General features: G+C 46.7%; 1 protein-coding gene across 2 annotated transcripts in view; it reads left to right on the plus strand.

Annotated features, from left to right (window-relative positions):
• The first annotated feature begins 6694 nt into the window (after nt 1–6694).
• Nucleotides 6695–23145, plus strand: part of LOC137534632 (uncharacterized) — a 40253-nt gene continuing 23802 nt past the window's right edge. For both annotated transcript variants that reach the window (XM_068256230.1, XM_068256231.1), the window contains exons 1-11: nt 6695–6744; nt 12289–12408; nt 15611–15781; nt 15903–15969; nt 16273–16370; nt 16486–16600; nt 17303–17382; nt 17494–17602; nt 20299–20396; nt 20508–20619; nt 20709–20797. In XM_068256230.1, the coding sequence (XP_068112331.1) occupies nt 6730–6744; nt 12289–12408; nt 15611–15781; nt 15903–15969; nt 16273–16370; nt 16486–16600; nt 17303–17382; nt 17494–17602; nt 20299–20396; nt 20508–20619; nt 20709–20797 (1074 nt within the window). In that variant the 5' untranslated portion in view covers nt 6695–6729. The remainder of the gene's footprint in view (nt 6745–12288; nt 12409–15610; nt 15782–15902; nt 15970–16272; nt 16371–16485; nt 16601–17302; nt 17383–17493; nt 17603–20298; nt 20397–20507; nt 20620–20708; nt 20798–23145) is intronic.

Raw genomic sequence — 23145 nt, forward strand, 5'->3', positions numbered from 1 at the left:
TACATGGCAGTGACTGCAAACCAGATAACTAGAGATTAAGGTGTTGGGTAGGTTGGAGGCCCTGGTGCGCCTCTTAGTCTAATAGAAATCAGTGTGCGGTGGCTGGGGTGGGAGGGGTGGAGGAGTGCACTTTGGTGTCTCAGCCTTGGGTGCTGGAGGACCTTGTCACGGAGTCTAATAGAAATCAGTGTGCGGTGGCTGGGGTGGGAGGGGTGGAGGAGTGCACTTTGGTGTCTCAGCCTTGGGTGCTGGAGGACCTTGTCACGGAGTCTAATAGAAATCAGTGTGCGGTGGCTGGGGTGGGAGGGGTGGAGGAGTGCACTTTGGTGTCTCAGCCTTGGGTGCTGGAGGACCTTGTCACGGACTTCAGCTGGGAACTTGGAGGAGCCAGTTAATGCAGTGAATCCACGGCACGTGTCCAGTGAATGCAGTGAGCATGTGCAGTGAATACAGTGCATATTTTTCCCAGTGCGTGCACTGAATCCAGTGAGTCCAGTGCACTTTTCCAGTGATAGTTTACAATGAATGCAGTGAATCCAGTGCACGTTTCTAGCGAATGCAGTGAGCTTTAAAGCATGTGCAGTGCTTATTTGCAGTGAATGTAGTGAGCCTTTTCCAGCTTGTGCAGGGCTCATATCCAGTGAGTGCAGTGCAGTGTTCCAGTGTGCACAGCGAAATGCAGTGCACAGCTCCGGTGATCGCAGTGTACTTTTGCAGTGCACTTTTTCTGTGATTGCATACAGTAAATGCAGTGCATGTTCCAGAGCTTGCAGTACGTATTCCAGTGCATGCAGTCAGTTCAGTGCACTTTTCCAGTGTGTGCAGTGCTCATTTCCAGTGACCACAGTGCACTTTTTTTTCCAGTGTATGTAGTGCTCATTTCCAGTGAAATTCAGTGCACCTTTACAGTGCACTTTTCTAGTGAACGCAGTGCGCTTTTCCAGTACAAGCAGCACATTTCTAGTGAGTTCAGTGCGCATTTGTAATGCAGTGTGCATCCGGTGCATGCAGTGATCAATTGCAGTGCATTTTCCCAAGTGAATGCAGTGCGGCTTTTTGCAGTGAGTGCAGTGTGCATTTCCAGTAACCACAGTCTTCATTTGCAGTGCACACAGTGATTGCAGTGCGGTTTTCTTAGTTATTGCAGTGGGATGGGGACGGAGGGGCTTACTGGGAGTATTGCAGGCTTATGGAGGATAGGGGCTTATTGAGGGTTGGATGGGGAAGAGGGGGGCTTACTGAAAGTTCAGGGGTTGGGAGAGTGACTTACTGAGGGTGCTGATGGGTAAACAGGGGGCTTATGGGGGTATTAGGAGTAGATGGGGAGAGAAAGGCTTAGCGATGGGGGAGGGGGAGAGAGGGGTTTCGTGAGGGTGCTGGGGGAGAGAAGGGCTTAGTGTAGGTGATGGAGATGGATGGAGAGTGAGGAGCTTACTGAGAGTTTGGAGGGGATGCAAGAAGAGGGAAAGAGAATGGAGGCTATTAAGGGTGGAGGCAGGGGCGTAACAATAGACTCTGCAAGGGATGCAGCCGCAGGGGGACCCAGAAGCAGCAGGGAGCCCCATGGGGGGTGAAGTTTCTTTTCCTTGTCCTGAGAGAAAGGCGCGGAGAGAAAAAGTCTTCTGCTTTCTGCACAATTGTTCTAATGATTGCCTCTGCTCAGCTACTGATAAGGAATGATACAAAGTTTTGCAGACAAAGATTTGTAGACAGTCACTATTTAATGTTTAGCTTGGTCTTGTGTACAGTGCTGCTCTTCCCCCAGCCTTTCTACCCCTCCCCAAGTGTGTTGTACTGCAGTGATGCTTGAGGAGTCTGGGCTCAGAGAGAAAAATCTTTGTGCTCTCTGCACAATTGTTCTAATGAGTACATCTGCTCAGCCACTGATCTCAGTTTATCTGTGCAGAAAGCAAGGCGGGGTTAGTAGGGGGGGCCTATCCAAAGTTTTGCTGGGGGGCCCAGTGATTTCTAGTTACGCCCTTGTGAGGGTGGGGGAGAGAGAGGGCAGTGAGAAGAGAGTAATTTACCATTCAGATTCCCCTCTCTTCTTACCTTTTACATCCCCCTCTCTGCTCTGTCAGGGCTTCTTCTGGTGTAGCATCGATTCTTTGATTTTCCTGCTGTCGCGGGGGATAATCACGGGCTACATGCCTGTGGAGGTGGGGCTTCACAGGGTATTGGGGCAGAGCCTTGTAACACGGTTTGGGGTGGAGCTTCACAATCCGGTTTTGGGGCGGTGCTTTGCTGAGCGCCCTCTAGTCCCAGCGCCCAGGGACATTTGTCCCCCTTCCCCCCCCCCCATAGCTATGCATCTAGCAATGTGTGCAATGCATAAGGATTGCACGGAGTAGAGATTGCCACTAATGTGGAATACATGATAAATTACTAGTTCTTGAAGAAAGTGTGAGGGCCTCTGCTGGTGAATCAAGGAAGTTCATGCAACAAGTTCATAACAGTGAACTTTTTTCTTTTAATTTGCCAGGTGATTTAATCTAATTTTTTTCATTTCCTGGATGATTCCTTCAAACGTGTCATTAAGCCTAAAAAGGATCTGAATGAAAGAAATTGCTCATTCCTTAAAGCAGTAGGATTAGCCATACTATGCCAGGGAAAAAAACACATATATAAGTAGACAAATACTTGATCTACTTACATAACACATGTATTATACTAATCTATAAAGTTGGCAGTGGGATATAAAAAGAGCAGGATATACAGTGCCCATAAACGTCACACAGAATAATGCGCAGAAAACCTCGTTAATAATTATCAAAACTGTATCAAAATTTATTAAGTGGGTCATAACAATGTTACCATTAAAAATCACATGGGATGTGACCACGCCGTCCAGACTCATCCAACGCAACACATGCACAAACAGTGACAAGATATATATATATACACTGTACAGCGCTGCGTAATATGTCGGCGCTATATAAATACTAAATAATAATAATAAACAATCCGCAATCTACCGCCGGCATCTAAAGCTAGCAATGAAGGTAAAGCAATGATGATGAAAACACGGGACCACATTAATGATGACTCATTATTCTGAGGTCGTAGAATTCAGAGCTGACAGTCTATTTTCAGATGGTCATTTTAGTATGTAATGAAAGGGCATGCAGCAGAGGAGTGGATATGCACAAAGCCAAGTTCAAAGCAAGCACATGCAGTACCAGCCAGTGTCAATGTAAATGCGCAACACAGCGCTTCGGCATCCCGCAATAGTACACTGTATAAATCAGCTTATCTCACCATCTCCGTGAAGCTGGAGTGCATACCTAATGAAAATCCATCTCACCGCCAGGATTGTACAGATACAGGCTCCGTATGTCCCCACTGGGATCAGTGATGTAGGATACTCTGCATGAAGAGCAGGAGAACTACAAGTCCAAGCAGAGGCTAGCGCCGTCAACCTGACCGGACAGCATGCACAGCAGTGGGCCCTTTTACAGACCTGTAGTGCGCGGTGTGGAGGAGGTCTGGACGGCGTGGCGTCCCATTCAGAGGACGTGCGGCTCCCCAGACGTTTCGCCGACTTCCGGCTTTCTCAAGGGGGCGTGGTACATGTATTGTACTGTCCACGTTTTGATTTCAGTGAATGTTATGTAGTAAATGAAGAGAATTCTATTCCTGGTGGGGGCCATGTCTTTTGCCCACAGTTTAAATTAAAGGCTAAATCCTGATGTCATTTCTGCCCTTTACTTTTTTCTTTCCTCCTCCAATCGCTGAGTCACCTCAGCCTTGCTTGTAAACACAAGTGAGCAGGGGATCGTGTTTCAGATAAGCAGCTGGCAGGGGAATAAAGGGAAGAGGAGGAATATATTATAGATAGAGATGTGGCGAACGGTTCCAGAACCGTTCGCCGGTGAACATCTCCAAATTCCATGGGGATTTTACTACTTCTGGGTTGCACTGACCCGGAGTAGTACGCTTGCGCTGCCCGGCAAAGCGCATCCTAGATCGCACTCCTGTTGCCGGGCACTCTCTGCGCATGAGCGTGACGTCGTTCATCAGTGCGACCCGGAAGTAGTAAAAGCCCCAGAGATGTTCGCCAGGCGAACAGTTCGCCCCATCTCTAATTATAGATAAAAAGAACCCCCAGCATGCAACTGTTTGGCACTGACTACTAAAGGGCCAGTGCTCCTTAAAGAGGAACTGTAACGGCAAAACGTCCCCTGGGGGGTACTCACCTCGGGTGGGGGAAGCCTTCGGATCCTAATGAGGCTTCCCACGCCGTCCTGCGTCCCTTGGGGGTCTCGCTGCAGCCCTCCGTGCAGCGGTGACATAATATTTACCTTCCTGGCTCCTGCGCAGGCGCTCTGACGGCTGTCGGCTCCGAAGTAGGCGGAAATACCCGATCGCCGTCGGGTCCGCTCTACTGCGCAGGCGCAAGTCTCCGGCGCCTGCGCAGTAGAGCGGACCCGACGGAGATCGGGTATTTCCATCTATTTCCGAGCCGAATGCAGCCACAGCACCCCCGCTGGATCAAGCAAAGGTAAATATTGAAATTACAGTCGGGCCTGTCGCCGGCTGTTCAGAGGGTTGCAGCGAGACCCCCGTGGGACGCAGGATGGCGTGGAAAGCCTCATTAGGATCCGGAGGCTTCCCCCACCCGAGGTGAGTACCCCCCAGGGCAGGGGTGCCTCTAGTCATTTTGTCACTCCAGGCGAGAAAACCTGTGGCGCCCCCCCCCCCCCAAGCCGCTCCCCACCAGGAAAATAATCATAATGCAGCATCGTTTCACCAGAAAATAATAGTAATTATCGTAACTCAGAATCGTAATTCACCAGAAAATAATCGTAATGTGGCAGTGTTTCACCAGAAAATACACTTATTGCAGCAGCAGTTCACTGGAAAATATTCGTAAGGTGGCAGCGTTTCACCAGAAAATACACTTATTGCAGCAGCATTTCACCAGAAATTAATCATAGGGCAGCAGCGTTTCACCAGAAAATAATCGTAATGGGGCAGCGTTGTCAGAAAATAATCGTAATGTGGAAGCGTTTCACCATAAAATACACGTAATCCGAGCAGAGGGAAAGAGTAGAGAGGGAGAGGCAGCATAAGATGTAAGAGGGGGGTAGAGGAACAAAGAGGGGGAGGGATAGACAGCATAAGATGGAAGAGGGTGCAGAGAAACAGAGGGGAGAGGGAGAGACAGCATAAGATGGAAGAGAGTGCAGAGGAACAGAGAGGGGTAGAGACAGCATAAGATGGAAGAGGGGGCAGAGGAACAGAGAGGGGAGAGGGAGAGACAGCACAGCACTAAAGCACAGGTTTACAGCTTTACCAGCCTACAGCCTAACCAGCTTTCAAAAAAATGTTTTGTATCAAAAGAGCAGGGCACATTCTAGCAGTTATAACAGTACTGGGAGTCTGCACACAGGACAGGAAGTGTTCTTAGCAGCCTGCCTGAATACCTTCTCTTCTGCCTGTGCATGCAGCCTATTATCTCTGGAGTAGTGATGGGTCGTTCGCGAACGAGGCGGCTCTTTGCTGCGAACGACAAGAGCTTGTTCTCAGTTTTGAAAGAGCCGATGCCTCAGCCGCCCCACAGAGCTCTGCTTTGCTCTGCAATAAAGGGCGCTGAGGCATGTTGGGAGATGTAGTCCTCCTCTTGCAGCTTGTAGGAGTGTATGGGGCGGAGCAGAGCAGTAGCAGGAGGGATTGCCCCAGTCAGAGAAGCAGTCTGGAATTGTCATGGAAACGGGGGCGGGGCTTTTACTCCGATTCTGAGTGGTGTTTAGTGATATTTAATGAAGAGCCGATTCAGAGCCGTAAGAGCCGGCTCTTTAATGGGAGCCGATTCAGAAGAGACGATTCTCTGAAAAGAGCCAAAATTCCCATCACTACTCTGGAGCAGAAACTTCCCTTCTCCCGAGCTGTGTTGCTGTCATGTGCGGGGGCGGGGCTCCAACACGGACACATCACATTCTTCTCTCTGTGACTGCATCTGTCCCCTGGCTGTATCGCTCCAGTGTCTGTGTGCAGCCAGTGACACAGGTGGGGGGTCAGACTGTCGGGGGCATAAGCTGGCTGGCCGCTGCCTCCTGGTTTGACTGGCGTGGGGCGGAGTTAAAGGCTGGGCCACACGAGGTAAACACTTTACCTGTGTGGCTACTGAGAAGAAGGGGCATGGCTTTAAAGAAGGAGCCTGGCAGAGAAGAGCAGTATTGATTGCTCTATTGGCTGGGGAGAAGTGGAGGTGGAGGCACTGCTGAGCACATGGTAGCGTGCCGAGCACCGGGGACTGAGTCGGGAGGTAATATAATATAAAAAAAACCCCAAAAACATGGTCACGGTAGCAGAGGCGGGGGAATGCGCCTCACCACCTCATGGCGCCTCACCACCTCATGGCGCCCCAGGCAACCGCCTATACTTGCCTGGTGGGTGAGACGCCCCTGCCCCAGGGGATCTTTTTAAAGTTACAGAGTCTCTTTAAGTATGTGATAACTCTAAATCATAACAGCAGAAAAAGTTTTGAAAGTTTTGAATGCAGGAATAGCATCTTTATCACTTAATACACTCAGACCAGTTGCTGTTGAAATTTGATTTTTATGGTGACACTCACTGGTTCTGTGATGCCTGAGTATTCCTATGTAAAGCCAAAATGATTGAATACCGCAGTTTCTATAACATCCACAAGATGGCAACCTCGCCATGCGACACTCAGGAGAGAGGCGGAGCTTACACACAGGATGTTCTGGGACTTGGAGGTCTAGAATGATGGCAAGGAAGGTAAGATTACTATTGTAATTTTCACCCGTCTGTGTTCCCTCTCCTATTACCAGCAGCTGCTGCTATTCATACATTGCATACACATAGCACTCTCTGCTGCAGAGGTGCTGATGTACTTAGGTTCCCAACACAGCCACTCACTACTATTATTGTGTCCTTATATAGCTCTGATGTATTCCACAGTGCTGTACAGAGAAGCTTGATCCATTTCACATCAGTCACTTCACCAGAGGAGCTTACACTCTATTGCCCTCACCACAGTCACACACTGTTATTCTTTTGTGAACACGGCTTTACTGAACAGAACAATTTTCACATAATTCATTGTAACAGAGGAGCTTACACTCTAAGGTTCCATCACAGTCACACACTATTACAATTATTATTATACAGCTCTCACATAATCCATAGAACTGTAGTCTGAGATCACTGAAGCATTCCCATCACATACCAGAGAAGCTTACGCTCTAATGACTTTGCCACAGTCACATACTGTTATTATTCTTTTGTGAGCTCGGCTTTACAGAGGTCACTGAACCATTCACATAATTCTCTGCACCAGAGAGGCTTGCAATCTAATGTCCTCACTGCAGTCACACACTATTATTATTATTATTATACATTTATATGGCTCTGACATATTCTACAGTGCTGTTCAGAGAACTCTGATCCATTGCACATTAGCGGCTGGACCGGAGGAGCTTACACACTAATGTCCCCACTATGGTCACACACTTTTATTATTATATAATACAGCACTCACATGCTTCACAGAGATCACTGACCCATTCCCACCATATACCAGAGGAGCTTACACTCTAATATCTTTGCCATAGTCACACACTATTATTGTTATATATTTACATAGCTTTTACTGTAAATTTTCCAGGTGCTGTACATAGAACCTTGATCAATTTCACTCTAATGCCCTCACCACAGTAATGTGCTGTCATTATGCTTTCAGTCGCTGCACCAGAGGAGCTTGCACTCTAATGTCATCACCTTAGTTACTGTTACTGTTCTTTTCTGAATCGGGGGGAGGGGGGGGGGGAGACACATGCAGAGTGCACAGCATGAGCAGGTATGATAAGTCACCTTCGCCAGAATCCACGCATGCCACCTCTCCTTTCTGGTCCTAGGCAATCCTGTCTCACTGGTATCAGTACCACTGTGATGTCATCATAGGAGGTGCTGTTACCAGTAAGGTGAGATGCCGAGGCCCAGGGAGGAGATGCGTGTGGATCCTGGCTAGGTGAGTTATCATACTTGATCATGTTGTGCACTCTGCATGTGCCCCCCTTGGGGGTCTTGCTGGCTCCCTATAGTGGGGAACTTTAGCTACCCATTAGAGGGCTCTCTGGCTACCTAAATAGGGGTCTTTCAGGCTCACTACGGGGAACTCTCTGGCTACTTACAGGAGGGCTCTTTCTTGCTACCTACATGGGTGAGGGGGCTACATCTGGCTACCTATACTGTGGGCTCTTGTGGCTACCTATGTTGGGATGGCTATATCTGGCTAATGGAGGAAAACTAGACTTAACCAGGATTTCCTACAGTACAAGACTAACCTGCTGCAGTTCCACACTGCCCTGGCTCATGCGAAGCAGGAATACTTTACCAAGCTCATCGGAGCACAAGCTTCCAACCCCCAGCGTCTTTTTGCCACTTTCAACACTGCTTAGACATACCCCCCCCCCCCCCACCCTCTGTTTCCTCCCTCTCAGCCACAGATTTAGCCACCCACTTCACCAACAAAATTGTCTCCATCCGTCAGGAAATCTCCAATCTTCAACTCCCATCTCCTCCCAAACAGCTCCTCCTCCACCCTATCCTCCCCTCATATCCTTCACTCCTACTACCACTGAGGAAGTCAACCACCTACTGCAGACTTCCCATACCACTACTTCCCCCCTTGACCCCATCCCTTCTGATTTACTCCATCCTCACTTCACGGAATTGGCCCCAGTCCTCACTACCCTGTTCAACCTCTCCCTATCCACAGGCACCTTCCCCTCAGACTTCAAGCAGGCCACTGTACTACCCCTGGTCAAAAAACCCTCCCTCGACCCCTCGCTACCCTCCAACTACCGTCCTATCTCCCTCCTCCCCTGTGCCTCAAAACTCCTTGAGCGTCTGGTTCACAACGCCTGACCCAGTACCTCAATGACAACTCAATGCTAGACCCACTGCAATCTGGATTTCGGCCTGCCCACTCATTTGAAACTGCTCTTACCAAAGTGGTCAATGACCTTGCCTTAGCTAAAGCTGAAGGTAAATACTCCATTCTCCTCCTCCTTGACCTTTCAGCAGCTTTTGACACAGTAGATCATCCCCTACTCCTCCAGTCCCTCCAGTCCATGGGCATTCACGATCTCGCCCTGACCTGGCTTTCATCCTACCTCTCCAACCGCTCCTTCACGACCTCCTTCAATGAGTCCTCGTCCACCCCCAACCACCTCTCGGTGGGAGTCCCCCAAGGCTCAGTCCTTGGCCCCCTACTGTTCACCCTATGCACATCCTCCATTGGCAAGGTTATCTCCTCCATGGGTTTTAACTATCATCTGTATGCGGATGACAGCCAGATCTACCTCCACACCCCTGACATATCCACTACTACCATGGACAAGGTCTCCTCCTGCCTATCAGCCATCTCCTCCTGGATGTCCGCTAGGTTCCTGAAACTAAATCTAGACAAAACGGAATTTATGATCTTCCCACCCGGCCATCCATGAACCTCCCAGATGTGCATGTCACTGTTAACCACACTACCATTCACCCTACCTTACAAACCCGCTGTCTGGGTGTCACCCTGGACTCCGCACTCTCCTTCACTCCCCACATCCAAAACCTCACAAAGTCCTGAAACTTCCACCTTCGTAACATCTGTAAGATTCACCCTTTCCTGAGCTCTGCCTCCACCAAACTCCTCATCCATGCCCTCATAATTTCCCGCCTTGACTACTGCAATGCCCTTCTGTCTGGTCTCCCTATGACCCGAACAGCCCCACTGCAGTCCATCATGAATGCGGCAGCCAGAATTATCCACTGCTCCCATCGCTCCACCACGGTGACTCCCCTCCGTGAATCCCTCCACTGGCTTCCTATCCAGTCCAGAATCAGATTCAAGATACTGTGTCTGACTTACAAATCTGTCCACAAAACCTGTCCAACCTACATTTCCGATCTTACTCAGAGGTACACACCTAGCCGCTCACTCCGCTCTTCCAATGAACTTCGCCTAACTGCCCCCCGCATCGCCCAGTCCCATGCACGCCTCCAGGACTTCTCAAGAGCTGCTCCAACACTATGGAACTCCCTACCTCCACCCATTAGGGCAGCCCCCTCCTTCAACATTTTCAAGAAAGCCCTCAAAACTTACCTTTTCACTCTGGCCTACTACCCCTCACAAGAGCTCTAAACTAGAGTGACCAGACGTCCCGGATTGCCCGGGACGCCTCCCCGGATTCGGGGTCCGCTGTCCCAGGCAGCATGAGGTCCCGGGAAACGTCCCGCTTTTAGCAGAGGGACGTCCCGGCCTCGGGACTCTGGCCACTGTTTCTGCATGAACTGGCAGCGGCGTCTATAGACGCCGTGCCAGTTCATTGCCTGCAGCCCCGCTCCAGCCTCATAGTTACATAGTTATTTTGGTTGAAAAAAAGACAAACGTCCATCGAGTTCAACCAGTACAGGGCTTCGGGCGCCATCTTGCCGTAGCCCTGTCAGCGCGGGAGACAAGAGAAGGAGGAAGGTGGTCCCGGGAGCAGCGCGCCAGAGGTCGGAGACTTCTGCCAGGTGAGTAAATGCTTTCTTTTCCAGGTGAAATGTTTTCCCGCATTGCGTTAATTTTCTGGTGAAATGTTTGCCTGCATTGCGTTAATTTTCTGGTGAAATGTTTGCCCGCATTGCGTTTATTTTCAGGTGAAATGTTTGCCCGCATTGCGTTTATTTTCTGGTGAAATGTTTGCCCGCATTGCGTTTATTTTCTGGTGAAATGTTTGCCCGCATTGCGTTTATTTTCTGGTGAATTGTTTGCCCGCATTGCGTTTATTTTCTGGTGAATTGTTTGCCCGCATTGCGTTTATTTTCTGGTGAAATGTTTGCCCGCATTGCGTTTATTTTCTGGTGAAATGTTTGCCCGCATTGCGTTAATTTTCTGGTGAAATGTTTGCCCGCATTGCGTTAATTTTCTGGTGAAATGTTTGCCCGCATTGCGTTAATTTTCTGGTGAAATGTTTGCCCGCATTGCGTTAATTTTCTGGTGAAATGTTTGCCCGCATTGCGTTTATTTGCTGGTGAAATATTTGCCCGCATTGCGTTTATTTTGTACTGACATGTTTGCCCACATTGCATTTATTTTGTACTGACATGTTACCCACATTGCGTTTATTTTATACTGACATGTTGCCCGCATTGCGTTTATTTTGTACTGACATGTTTGCCCGCATTGCGTGTATTTTGTACTGACATGTTTGCCCGCATTGCGTTTATTTTGTACTAACATGTTGCCCATTGCGTTTATTTTCTGGTGTCCGGGGTACCTGTTACTGCATTTGTTATTTAATGGTCATAGATGGCTATATTTGCTGCTTTGGGGTTATGGTATACTATTAGCATCACACAGTTTCTGCACACCCATGATGCAAAGTCTCGTTTGACCACATCATGGCGTAAACACTGCTTTCTTATGCCTCGATGTTACATCATTACGTTATCTCCGCCCATACAATGTCATGGCTACGCCCATTTTTCGCCCCACCCCCAGTCTTCGTCACTGCGCGCTCCTCAGTCCCCCCACTTTTCGCCGCGGCGCGCCCAGCACGCCGATCCCCTCCCCGTCCCAGGTTGGACCCACAAAAATCGGGTCACTCTATCTAAACCCACAGCTGAACTCTGGTCCTTTTGTGTCCTTACCTCTCCCTCTAGATTGTAAGCCTTTGGGCAGGGTCCTCCTCCTTTTGTGTCAAACCTGATCATGCACCTCCATTACTGTGCACCCATGCTATGCATTTGAGTGAACCTAACTTGCCTAATCTCCATGCTCCCCTCCAGTGACTAAGCATTACCTTGTACTCATACTGTGCTGCATGATCTGGTCTTTCTTGTATTCAGGTATTGTCATTTTGCTGTATGTCACCCCTAAATATTGTCTGTAGCCTAAACTAATGTCCAGCGCTGCGTAATATGTTGGCGCTTTATAAATACAATAAATAAATAAAATTAATACTGGGGGCTTCTCTGGCTACCTATACAACGTGAGGGGCTACCTCTGCCTAACTAAAACCGGGAGTCACCTCTGGCTAGCTATACTGGGGGCTACCTAAAAATGAGCGGGTACCTCTGGCTTACGTATCACAATAGTGATGCCCGGAGGCGGGGGCGGGCAATTTATACACCCTGCCCCTGGAAGCTCTAGAGCCTATAAAGGGAATTTCTGCTGTATAATTGGAACCTCATACAGTAATTGTGTGTAGTTAGTTACGTGCTCAGAAAATATAGTTCTTTTAAAGCCCGTGTTATTCTCAGTTTACTAGTCTCTTTGCACAGAGAAGAGCTTCCTGTATAGATCACATGACCCCATCAGCGAGGATGGAGGAGGAGCAGAGTCACATGACGGAGAAGATACTAAGCCTCACCCTGGAGATCATCTACCTGCTGACCGGAGAGGTGAGACACTAAAATGACTTCCCTCCCATGAATAAAAGTTATAAACAATATGGGTTACACGAGGGTGTGTCACAATGTAAGTCAGGAGGTATCTCAAATATATGGAGAGAGGTGGGCTGTGATTGGGCCCATCTGAATTCACTCCTTAGGAACAGTCAGGACCTGGATTGGGTCTGAGGCTGAGCTGATTGTCTTATGTCTGTGATAAGATTGGCTGCAACAGTAGGATATCATAAACACTTTTCATGCCAGTAAGTGAAATTTGTTTTTGCTATGAGAATTCAGAAAGAAATCTCTTAACATCTGAGATGGCCAAATATAAGAACTATGTAACTTGAACATTCATGGCACATGCAGATACTAAGAGAACCTGTCACAGAAACCTGATAGCTGTGCTGGGGACAGTTTTTGTGAGTGGTGAACTGTTACGGTGGAGACATCAGCCAGGTTTTAAAGGGGAGCATTTTATTGATACATACAACCAATGGGTTTGTTTTGCACATAATCTGTAGAATTTACATGAGTAGATGAATGTTGCTTTTTTTTCTTCTTTGTAGTAAATCTGTTTTATTGAACAATTCAGAACAGTACAACATTCACAACGGAGATCGAGTGCATCAGGTATACAAGCACATAACCGGAGAATAAACTTGATAGCAACATATACGGCACCCAATATCCCCAACAAATAAGTAATGGAGAAGGAAAAAACACCATAGGCTCTATTCATAAAACATTTGCAGAAAAAAAAAATCTTGGAGGGAAAACACTGCATCGGTACTTTAGACTTTTGTGTGCTAATTCATAAAAAAGTTTACACTTGCGATGAAAGTGAAACTGGCGGCGCTGGCTGAGTTGATACGTTTTCTCTGTGCAGAGACAGAGTTACTATAAAGGAGGCAGCTCCAGCATCCCTTTAGATGTGCATTTTTTTAAAACTGCCTCTCCTTGCCCTGAATCTGCGCTGAATCTGTCTAATAGTCTTTCTAAACAATTTATTTAATTGCCGCAGCTTAGAAGAACTTCAAAAAAATGTTACACATGCCAGGCTTTCTGATGTGAAATTTATCTGAAAACAGGTACCCAAGGGGTTAAAAAACACAGCCTTGGTATTCCAGGATGCCTTGTTTGCTCTGCTCTCACTGCTGCTGCCTGGGAGGTCTGTCTCTCCATTAGCTTGCCTGTTATCCGCTGGCTTATCGCATTATCTAAACAGTCGGTATTCTCCGTTCCCATTCCGCCTGCTCTAATCTTTATGAATTGACATGTAGTGACATGTGTGATAATCACAGCACAAGGCAGTAATTTTCCGCACTGCTCAGGAATGTCAGCTTTTCATGCGGAAACAGCTTTTATGAATGGACACTTTGCTAAATGGTTGGTAAAGTCAGCTGTTTTGAGCATTACCGCATGCCGGAAATGCTTTATGAATAGAGGCCAATATGTAAGAAAGAGAAAGAAAAGACTAGAAAAGTAAAGGATAGAAGAGAAGGGAGGGAAGGGGAGCCATAGAGTGGCCACCAATAAGCACAAAAAGGAAAGGAAAGCTGTAGGAGGCTAAGACAGACTACTTCTAGTACTCTTAGATCCGTGTATGGCCCATTGAATCATGACGTATCCATGAGTGGAATTAGACATTTTCATTCATCCCCCTTAACACAAAGAAATACCCAAGAAATCTATACAGAGACAGCAAGGTGAGGTCGGTTATGTCAGTAGAGCCTTTGCCCCTTCTGACTCCCTATACTCGTACCACACTGCCCATTTCTTAGTAAAATGCTCATTACGGTCATGGGCACTATAGAACAAATCATCCAGTCTCGAGATCTCATTAATCTGGAGTGGCTGGATGGTGTAATGGTTAAGGGCTCTGCCTCTGACACAGGAGACCTGGGTTTGAATCTCAGCTTCTTCCTATTCAGTAAGCCAGCACCTCTTTAGTAAGGAGTTCTTTGGGCAAGACTCCCTAACACTGCTACTGCCTACTGAATGCGCTCTAGTGGCTGCCTCATAAGCGCTTTGAGTCCGACAGAAGAAAAGCAGTGTACAAAAAAAGGAATTATTATTACAAGCTCAGTGAAGAGCTGGATCATAGAGGGTACAGCCAGGCTCTTGCAGTTTCGTGCTATCAGTAATTTAGCAATGATCATTAAGGTACTTGTGAGATGTTTTTTGGCGTGGGAGATTTTCCCTAAGAATAGATTTAATAGGGCAATTTCTGACTTAAATGAGAGCGTTTCTAAGTACAGGGAGTCATTGATGTCAAACACTGCCCTCCAAAAGGGTTTAATAAGGGGGCAGTGCCACCAAATGTGGATGTATGAACCCACTTGGCTTTGGCAGTGCCAACATATGTCTGAATTTGTCTCCCTATATTTAGCATTCTGAATGGGGCACCTTTACCATCTAGCTAGAATCCTATAATTCCTTTCTTGGAAGGCTGCAGAGATAGAGGATTTATGTGTCGCAAATATTTTTTCCCCATTGTTCATGAATTTTACTTTTAACGAAAGCGAGTATCTAACTGTGAACTGTTGCAATTTTGATCTTATTAACCTCCGTAGCGTTGACGAGCCTGACTTGTCCTTAAAAAATAGCTAGGAACGGTAAGGACAAGTCAGGCTCGTCCAGTAATTACAATTACTCATCTGTGGCGTCGCTGGTACCTTGGGTCTTCCCTGCGAGCATATTCCTGTCTTCTTCTTGGTGATCCCCGGGGGCGGACTCCTTTTTTTCTTCCTTCACTGCTTCCTGTCCCTTGGCAATCATTTCCCCCCCCGGCGTGTTACTCTGACTCTGTGCGCTCCCTGGTGTTGGGCGCACGCAGCGTCATCACATCAGGCAGTCAATTTAAATGTATTGTATTGGATTCAATACAAACATCTGTATTGGATCACATATAAAAAATTCTAAGTGGTTTTTTTTTAAAAAAAAGCTATGGGCAGCACTACTGTCCATAGTAGCAAATAATAAAGTAAAAAAAAATTTGAATAAAGAATTATAAAAAAAAAGTGCAACTTGCAAGCAGTCTGCAAAAATGCTCATAGTACAAAGAAATAAAATTGTACCACTTTTGGTACAAAAATTGCATGGAAATTAAATGCCGGGAAGGTTTATAAAATACAGACCTGACTAAAGCAGTGTGGAGGTTCAGGAAATGTACATGGTGATGCATGTTACTATACAGTATAATGTTACACAGGATTATGAAGTGGTGAAGAAGACATCTAATGAGCTAATGACCACCAGCAGCTGCTTCCATGGCACATCTGCCATCACAGAGCCTCCATCTCACCCCCTGACACCTGAGAGAAATAACAAGAAGAAGGTTCTAGATATTATCCACAAGATGATTGAGCTGCTGACAGGAGAGGTGAGCAGTGCTTGGAATTATGGGACATTATCCATTAACATGGGGTGTGTCTGTATGGTGACTGCACCATGGTGTATATCATGTTCCTATAAAGTGTCAGGATGTCTATTTCCCTATGCAGGAGTGGCAGTATCTAGGAGGATACAAGGATCTCTATAAGGACATCATGATGGAGAGTCCTCTCACCGGTAAGAGCAGTACAGAGGATCCCTATAGATCTCCCCAGTTTCTGATAAACACATAGGACTTTATTCAGTTCTGTTTTTTCCTATGACATAATTTTCCATCTACTGTTTAAAATAACTTTTCAACACTCTCCTATTGAAAAATATACCAAAATGTATGGGGAAAAGAACTGTCAAAATTATTCTGAGTATTTTCTTGCTTGGTGGCGGCTTAAAGGAAAACTGAAGGAAGAGGTATATGGAGGTATACAAGTGAATTGAATAAACGCATGGACAATGTATTCAGTCAGTGTGTGTTTCCAACAGATGAATCCAGTAACAGAAACCCTGCAGAGAGATGTACAGGTCCTCTTTATTCCCAGGATTGTCCACAGGAAGATCCCGCCATCCCCCACCATTATCAGGTAGGTGGAGCTAAGGGTCTCACCATATCCCAAAGTGACTTCAAGTTGTAATATCTGTAGGGAAGCTCTGTTAAGTTTTTGAACTCATGTTTCTCTATGTATGGTCTTATTTTAGGGTGAAGATGTGATCTCTATTAAGGTAAAAGCTAAAGCGGAAGCAGAAAAGACATACGTGGTGAGTGATTTGCCGTGTAAGGAGGAGGAGATAGATGCTTCTCCGATCAGCACAGGTCAGTAATCTCACTAATATTATAAATACGAAAGTTTGGATGTTTGTTACTCAATCACGCAACAATGGCTGAACAGATTTCAGTGAAATTTGGCACACACATAGTACATTACCTGGAATAACATATAGGATACTTTTTATCCCCATAACCAAAAAGTGGGCGGAGAGTTTCACTGGGAAAATGTAAATTGCAGCCATTCTTACACTGTTTTTGGCAGAGTTCTCAAACTATGCACAGTTGGTCACTTGGTGACTGGGATTAATATTCAGAAAAGTGGGTGGAGCCTAAAAAAGCCAATCAAAGTTCACCTATTGATTTTCAAGGGGAATATTTAATTGCTGCCATTCTTGCACTGTTAATGGCACAAGCCTCAAACCTGGTACAGTTGGTCCTTTTGTGACTGGGGTTCAAATTCTGAAAAGGGGGCGGAGCCACAAACAGCCAATCAGATTTGTTTCATTTCAATGCAAATTATGCAAATTATTAATGCCAAAGACTGCAAAGCTCACAAACTTGGTCATTGAGTAAGTGTGTGTTAGGGTTAGAAAAAGTGGGCACAGCCAACACCAGCCAAATACATACCCGGGCAACGCCAGGCCTTCAGCTAGTAAACACTAAATACAGAAAGGATTCACAGATTCTCCTTCTTCAGTCTCTATGGCAATCTCCTCCATTCTCAGTCAGTGTGTGTGTTTCTTACAGAGGGATCCAGTAATAGAGTCCCACCAAAGAGACGTGCAGGCCGTACACAGGAAGATCACAGCTATGCATGCAAATATAAAGTAGGTGAAGGGGATGATCTCTCCGAATAGCAAAGGTGCTGTTTTGTATGCTCTGTAGGGAAGCTATATGGATCTTGTAAACTCCCATTTTATCTTCTGGCCTTATTTTAGGGTAAAGGTGTGATTACAATTGTAGCGGTGCTAAAAGATGAGCCAGAAGAGACGTATGTGAGGAGCGATGAGCCGTGTAATGAGGAAATCCATTCACAGATCAGCACAGGTCAGTAATAAACGCCAAATACAGACTCCAGGTTGTGATGGTTTAACCTGCTAATTTTATTATGAAATTGCAGTAGGTCTAATTTTTTTAATTGACGTAGACATTAAAGCAAACCTGTGGAATCCTTTTAATATACTTATCTTGGGAGCCTTTGGATCTTCCAGAAGCTTCCCCCGCCCCCCTCCGTTCCAGTGCTGGGAAGTTCGCAGCCACGGTTCCGTATGAGCGCGGGTGCACTGCCCCATGGCAGGACAGCTCGCGCCTGCCCTGTATTGTGGCTCTGCAAGCAGTCCTGCCCCTGCACAGTGCGGAGGAGCTCCGCCTACAAGCCCTTGTCAACTGGCTTGCGGGATCTCAGCGCTGGAATGGCGAGGAGGATCCAGAGGTTTCCCTCTCCCAAGGTAAGTACCTAAATTGAGCACTTTTTTCCCTTCAGGTACTCTGTAAGGCCTGGAACCCACTGAAAAACGCAAACGCAAAACGCAACCGCTAGCGTTTTGTCTGAGCGGTTTGCAAGCGGATTCATGCGCGTTTTGGGTTGTGTTTTGCAACATTGTATTTTTTTCCCCAGCGGGTGCCTAGCGTTTTGCGTTTTTATCCTGATTGGTCCTGTGAATTATTTTTAATTTTTTTACAGTGTGCTGAACCGCAAAACGCAAGCAAAACCGCTCAGTTTAGGTTTTGCTGAGCGTTTCTGCTAGCGTTTCAATACTTTACATTGAAGCGCTAACGCTCCCAAAATGCTGTAGGTCCTGCGTTTGCGTTTCTGGGAAACGCAAACGCTCCTGTGGAAGTTGCCCCATCCATTAACATTAGCCCAGCGTTTTGGCAAACTGCTAGCGTATCGCAGTGCTGCCAAAACGCTGCCAAAAGCGCTCCTGTGGGTTCCAGCCCTAAGGGATACCAGATGCCAAAACTGTAAGAGAAATGGGGGGAGCAGGCATATACTATCACCTGTCCTGATGCCTGTTGCTCTCCCCATTCTTTTTCAGTCCTCCGCATTATAGCTAAAAGTCCCCCGGAACCCTTCAGGGTCGCCGGAGTTGGGCAGTACTGCACACGCGCTGGTTAGGCTGCGATCACCCTACAGCGGCCTCCCGTGGCCAAGAGTGCACTGCGCTTGCACATGACGTCAATATGTCATGCGCATGATGCCATGTCCAGAGCACTATCGGGCACCAGTGGATGCTGTAGGTTGAGCGCAGCCTGACCAGCGCGTGCACAGTAAAGCCCAACTCCGGCGACCCTGAAGGGTCCCGGGGGACTTTTAGCTATAATGCAGAGGGCTGGAAGAGAATGGGGAGAGCGCTTTTAGCTATAATGCAGGAAAGGGAACAGGGGGAGCAACAGGCATCAGGACAGGTGAATGTATATGCCCGCTGTCGTCCCCCATTTCACTTACAATTTTGACATCTGGTATCCTTTAAAGTTATCCAAAAAGAAATTGTAAGCAAGGGTCATAAGCCACCTTAGTGTACAAAAGGCTTTATTAATAGAAAATTTCAAACACAATAAACCTAGTATACGAACATGAAATAGTATTCAACAATGTTAGTTCACTGATTAAAGCCATGTACAGAAGCAGAACATATAGCCATATAGACACCTGCCATTCATTAATATAGGACATTTAGTGAATGTAGCTGGTTAAAGGCATCTCTCTTACTAGAGGATAGATACACTCTAAATCAACATATGTCTGCCCAGTCATGTCAACACACACACCTGCTAGAGTCCCATTATGCAGGGGACACCTTGGAAGCAGTTAGCTGCACAGTTAGATCCAAGAAATGCCAATAGCAGGATGCATAAAGCAAGCCGTAGCATCAAGCAGGTGCATAGAAAAGCCACGGAGCAATAAGTGGGATCTCACCGCAAAAGTCCTGATAGAACCGTTGCTCTCCCTTATTGTAGTCCAAAAAAATGCAGCTGCCACAGCACATCAGCCAGCACAGAGGCGGCACTACAGTACTACAGAAGCTGCGACAGTGTGGGGTACAGATGTGGGAAGCTAGAGAACCCCAGCGCAGGTGGTGTGCAAAGAGGACATGATGTCACACCATAGGCAAACAGTCTTGACTCTGCCCACCTACGTTTCGCATCCTGATTTAATGCTTCCTCAGGGTGTGGCTTCCTTATTTACAACAGACATTTAAAAGAGCTGCCCCATTTCAACGCGGCCAATACATGCCTATGTGGGGTAGGTATACCAACATATAGGGCCTGATTCACTAAGGATAGCGCAGCGTAACAGCGCGAGTTAGCTACTGTTACGCACGCTAGTGAATCAGCGTGCCTTAATGTGGTCTCCCTGCACGCTACACGCGCTAGTGGCAGCGTAGCGTGCGTAATCAGGCCCAGTCAGGGGAGTGGTCACTTTACACTCTACTCCACGCTACGCTACTGTATTGCATAGCGAACGCTAGTGACTTAACGTCCGCTCCACTCCTCCCGCCCTGAGCCCCTTCAGGTCCAGTCACATTAAAGGATGTGATCCCTGCACTCTGATTGGCCCAATAGGCTGTCTGTCAAGGGACAGGGACAGGTGAGCACCATTAGATACTTATTTTGGGGTGAGGGTTGTTATTTTGATGATTTTTTTTTTTTGAATAAAATGTCTCAATATTTGAAATAGAAACACTAAATACAGAAAAGATTCACAGATTTTCCTTCTTTGGTTATGTATGTGTTTACAGATGGATCCAGTAACAGAAACCCACCAGAGAGAAGTACAGGTCCTCTTTATCCCCAGGATTGTCCACAGGAAGCTCACACCATCCCCCACAATTATCAGGTAGGCGGAGCTGAGAATCTCACCATATCCCAAAGTGACTCCATGTTGTATTATGTGTAGGGAAGCTGTGTGGAGCTTATAGACTCCTATCCATTATTGGTCTTAATTTAGGCTGAAGATGTAATTACCATTAAAGCAGTAGTCAAAGAAGAACCAGAAGAGACGTATGTGAGGGGTGATGAGATATGTAAGGAGGAGGAAATCCCTTCACAGATCAGCACAGGTCAGTAATAAACACTAAATCTAGGTTCTTCACCAGTCTTTTCACCAGTCTCCTAATTTCTGTTCTCAGTCAGTGTGTGTTTCCTACAGATGGATCTGCTAACAGAGACCCACCAGAGAGATGTACAGGTCCTCTTTATGGTACAGAGGAAGTTCCCACCTTACCCCAACATGATAAGGTCAGTTGAACATAGAAGGGCCAGCCATGAGTCACAAGGTCCCATGTTCAAAACTTTGCCATGCATTGGGATGTAAAGTTGTCATGGCCCTAGGTTGCTTTCTGCAACTGCTATGCTGCTGTGCCACACTTGAGCCATATAGTATCCACATCCAGCAGATCATTTTGCTTCCTCTCCTTTGTGTTTGGCATAAAAGGCACCAGTAGTGACAGGTAGTTAAGCCTCTACCTCACTCCCTCCAACAATGGCAGGCAGATAACCTCCCTACCTTGCCCCATTAATGTTGACCACTCCCAGTATCCTTCCTAGTGTCAGTAAAACTAAGAAGAAATAAACCCCCTTTTTCCGATTGGCTCCAGGTAGCATCACTTAAAGGGAACCCTAATTCTAAAAAGAAAAAAAAATGAGTTTTACTTAGGGCTCTTTCACATTAGGGCAGATTTTCTGCGTTTCAACGCAAAGGGTAAAGTTTGCGTTACCCAAGGTGAAATGAAAGTCCATAGACTTTCATTTTAGCTTTCACATATAACGCAGCCTTTTTGTGCGTTGCGGTACACTGCACCCAGGCGCAGTTTTTCAGCCAACGCTAGCTTTATGCGTTACAATGTTAGTCAATGTAAAACGCACACTATGCGCGTTTTCAATCCGTTAACGCAGGCAATCAGTCCCACAATGCAACAGAGGAACAATGTAGAAAGTTGAAAACTAAAAGAAAAAAAAAATTACCTGCGTTTTTCTATGTGCTGTAACGGATTGAAAACGGATTAAAAACTCACACTCACACTCACACTCACTGCAGTGCAACGCATATCAAAACGCATTAAAAGGCATACAACAAAATGCATGCTTTGAGCGTTCTCCAACGCAAGCTCTGATGTGAAAGAGCCCTTACCTGGGGCATCTACCAGCCCCCTGCAGCCATCCTGTGCCCTCGTAGTCACTCATGGCTCCTCTGGTCCGCCGCTGCCAGCTAGTTTCGTTTTTGCCGACTGGGAGTTGGCCGGCCGCCATGCGTAAGTTTTTACGCATTCCTGTTGGTGCAGGAAGCTATTGCAGACATCAAAAAGTACATTTTTACGCGTTACGGTGTAATGCGTAAAATTCTACGCATTACACCCGTAACGCGTAAAAATGAACTTGTTGATGTCTACAATAGCTTCCTGCACCAACAGGAATACGTAAAAACTTACGCATGGCGGCTGGCCGACTCCCAGTCGGCAAAATACGAAACTAGCTGGCAGCGGGGGACCAGAAGAGCCATGAGTGACTGTGAGGGCACAGGATGGCTGCAGGGGGCTGGTAGATGCCCCAGGTAAGTAAAACTCATGTTTTTTTTTAGAGTTAAGGTTCCTTTTAATGCCTTTGTAAGTTGAAACAGGTGTGCAGCTTCATTTTGGAGCAAGCTCTTCCCCACACTGCGTCTGACCTGGGCACTACCATAGATATATTGTTGTTATGTGTATGGCCACGCAGCAGTGTAATTGGGGTGCTGGCAATAGCTGGACCCCGAATTACTTCTTACCCCGAGTTCCACGAATAGTAAATAACGCAGCACGGATATTTGGCAGCAGGGTGAGCCGTCATTTGACTCACCCTGCGCCAAAATAACGGGCGACGAAAAGGCGTGTACGGGTGCAGCTTTCCCCCAAAGATGTGTACAGCATCTGTCAAGTGAAATCAACAGAGAAGGGGAGGGGAAGAAAGAGAGACACTCTCTGTGTGTGACTGTTTGTCTTGCTGGGCTTCACAGATTTATTCATGTGTTCTCCTTTGTGATGGCTGAATAATGTCATATGACAGAAAGCAGTGAATAAAGCTATGTTAGCACTCAGCTCCCAGTTGTTTGCATTTCACTGTTCCTCAGCTGCCCCTTCCACTCTCAGCACCGTAGATTAGCTGTCTGATGTCACACCGTCAGAGATCAATATGAGACAGAACTTAGAGTAGGGACACCAAGAGCCAAATATAGTGTAGTATGTACTGCTAGTTGAAATGAAGTATGATAGAGTAATAAGCTATACTCACAAAGCAGGGTTACCTCAAAGGCAACCACTATATAGGCAGGTGGGGAGATTAGACCTGACCCCACTCAGCATTAAGAAGTCGCTCTCCGTAGATGAGGAAAAAAGGGGGTAACACCCCTCTACTAGGGGCGGATTTGATATTGTGTAGTATGGATACAGAGGCGCCAAAAGGATAAAAGTATCTAAAAAGTTTAAAACATGAGGAGGCAGAGGTGGACTTACCTCCTCCAAGCAGACACAAACATTGCCAATGTGTTTGTCAAATAAACAAACAGAGGTGCCTGGTTCTTCTACTGAACACACATGCTATTACTCCATTGTTAA

This window comes from Hyperolius riggenbachi, chromosome 10 (genome assembly GCF_040937935.1).
Source record: "Hyperolius riggenbachi isolate aHypRig1 chromosome 10, aHypRig1.pri, whole genome shotgun sequence".
NCBI classification, from domain to species: Eukaryota; Metazoa; Chordata; class Amphibia; order Anura; family Hyperoliidae; genus Hyperolius; species Hyperolius riggenbachi.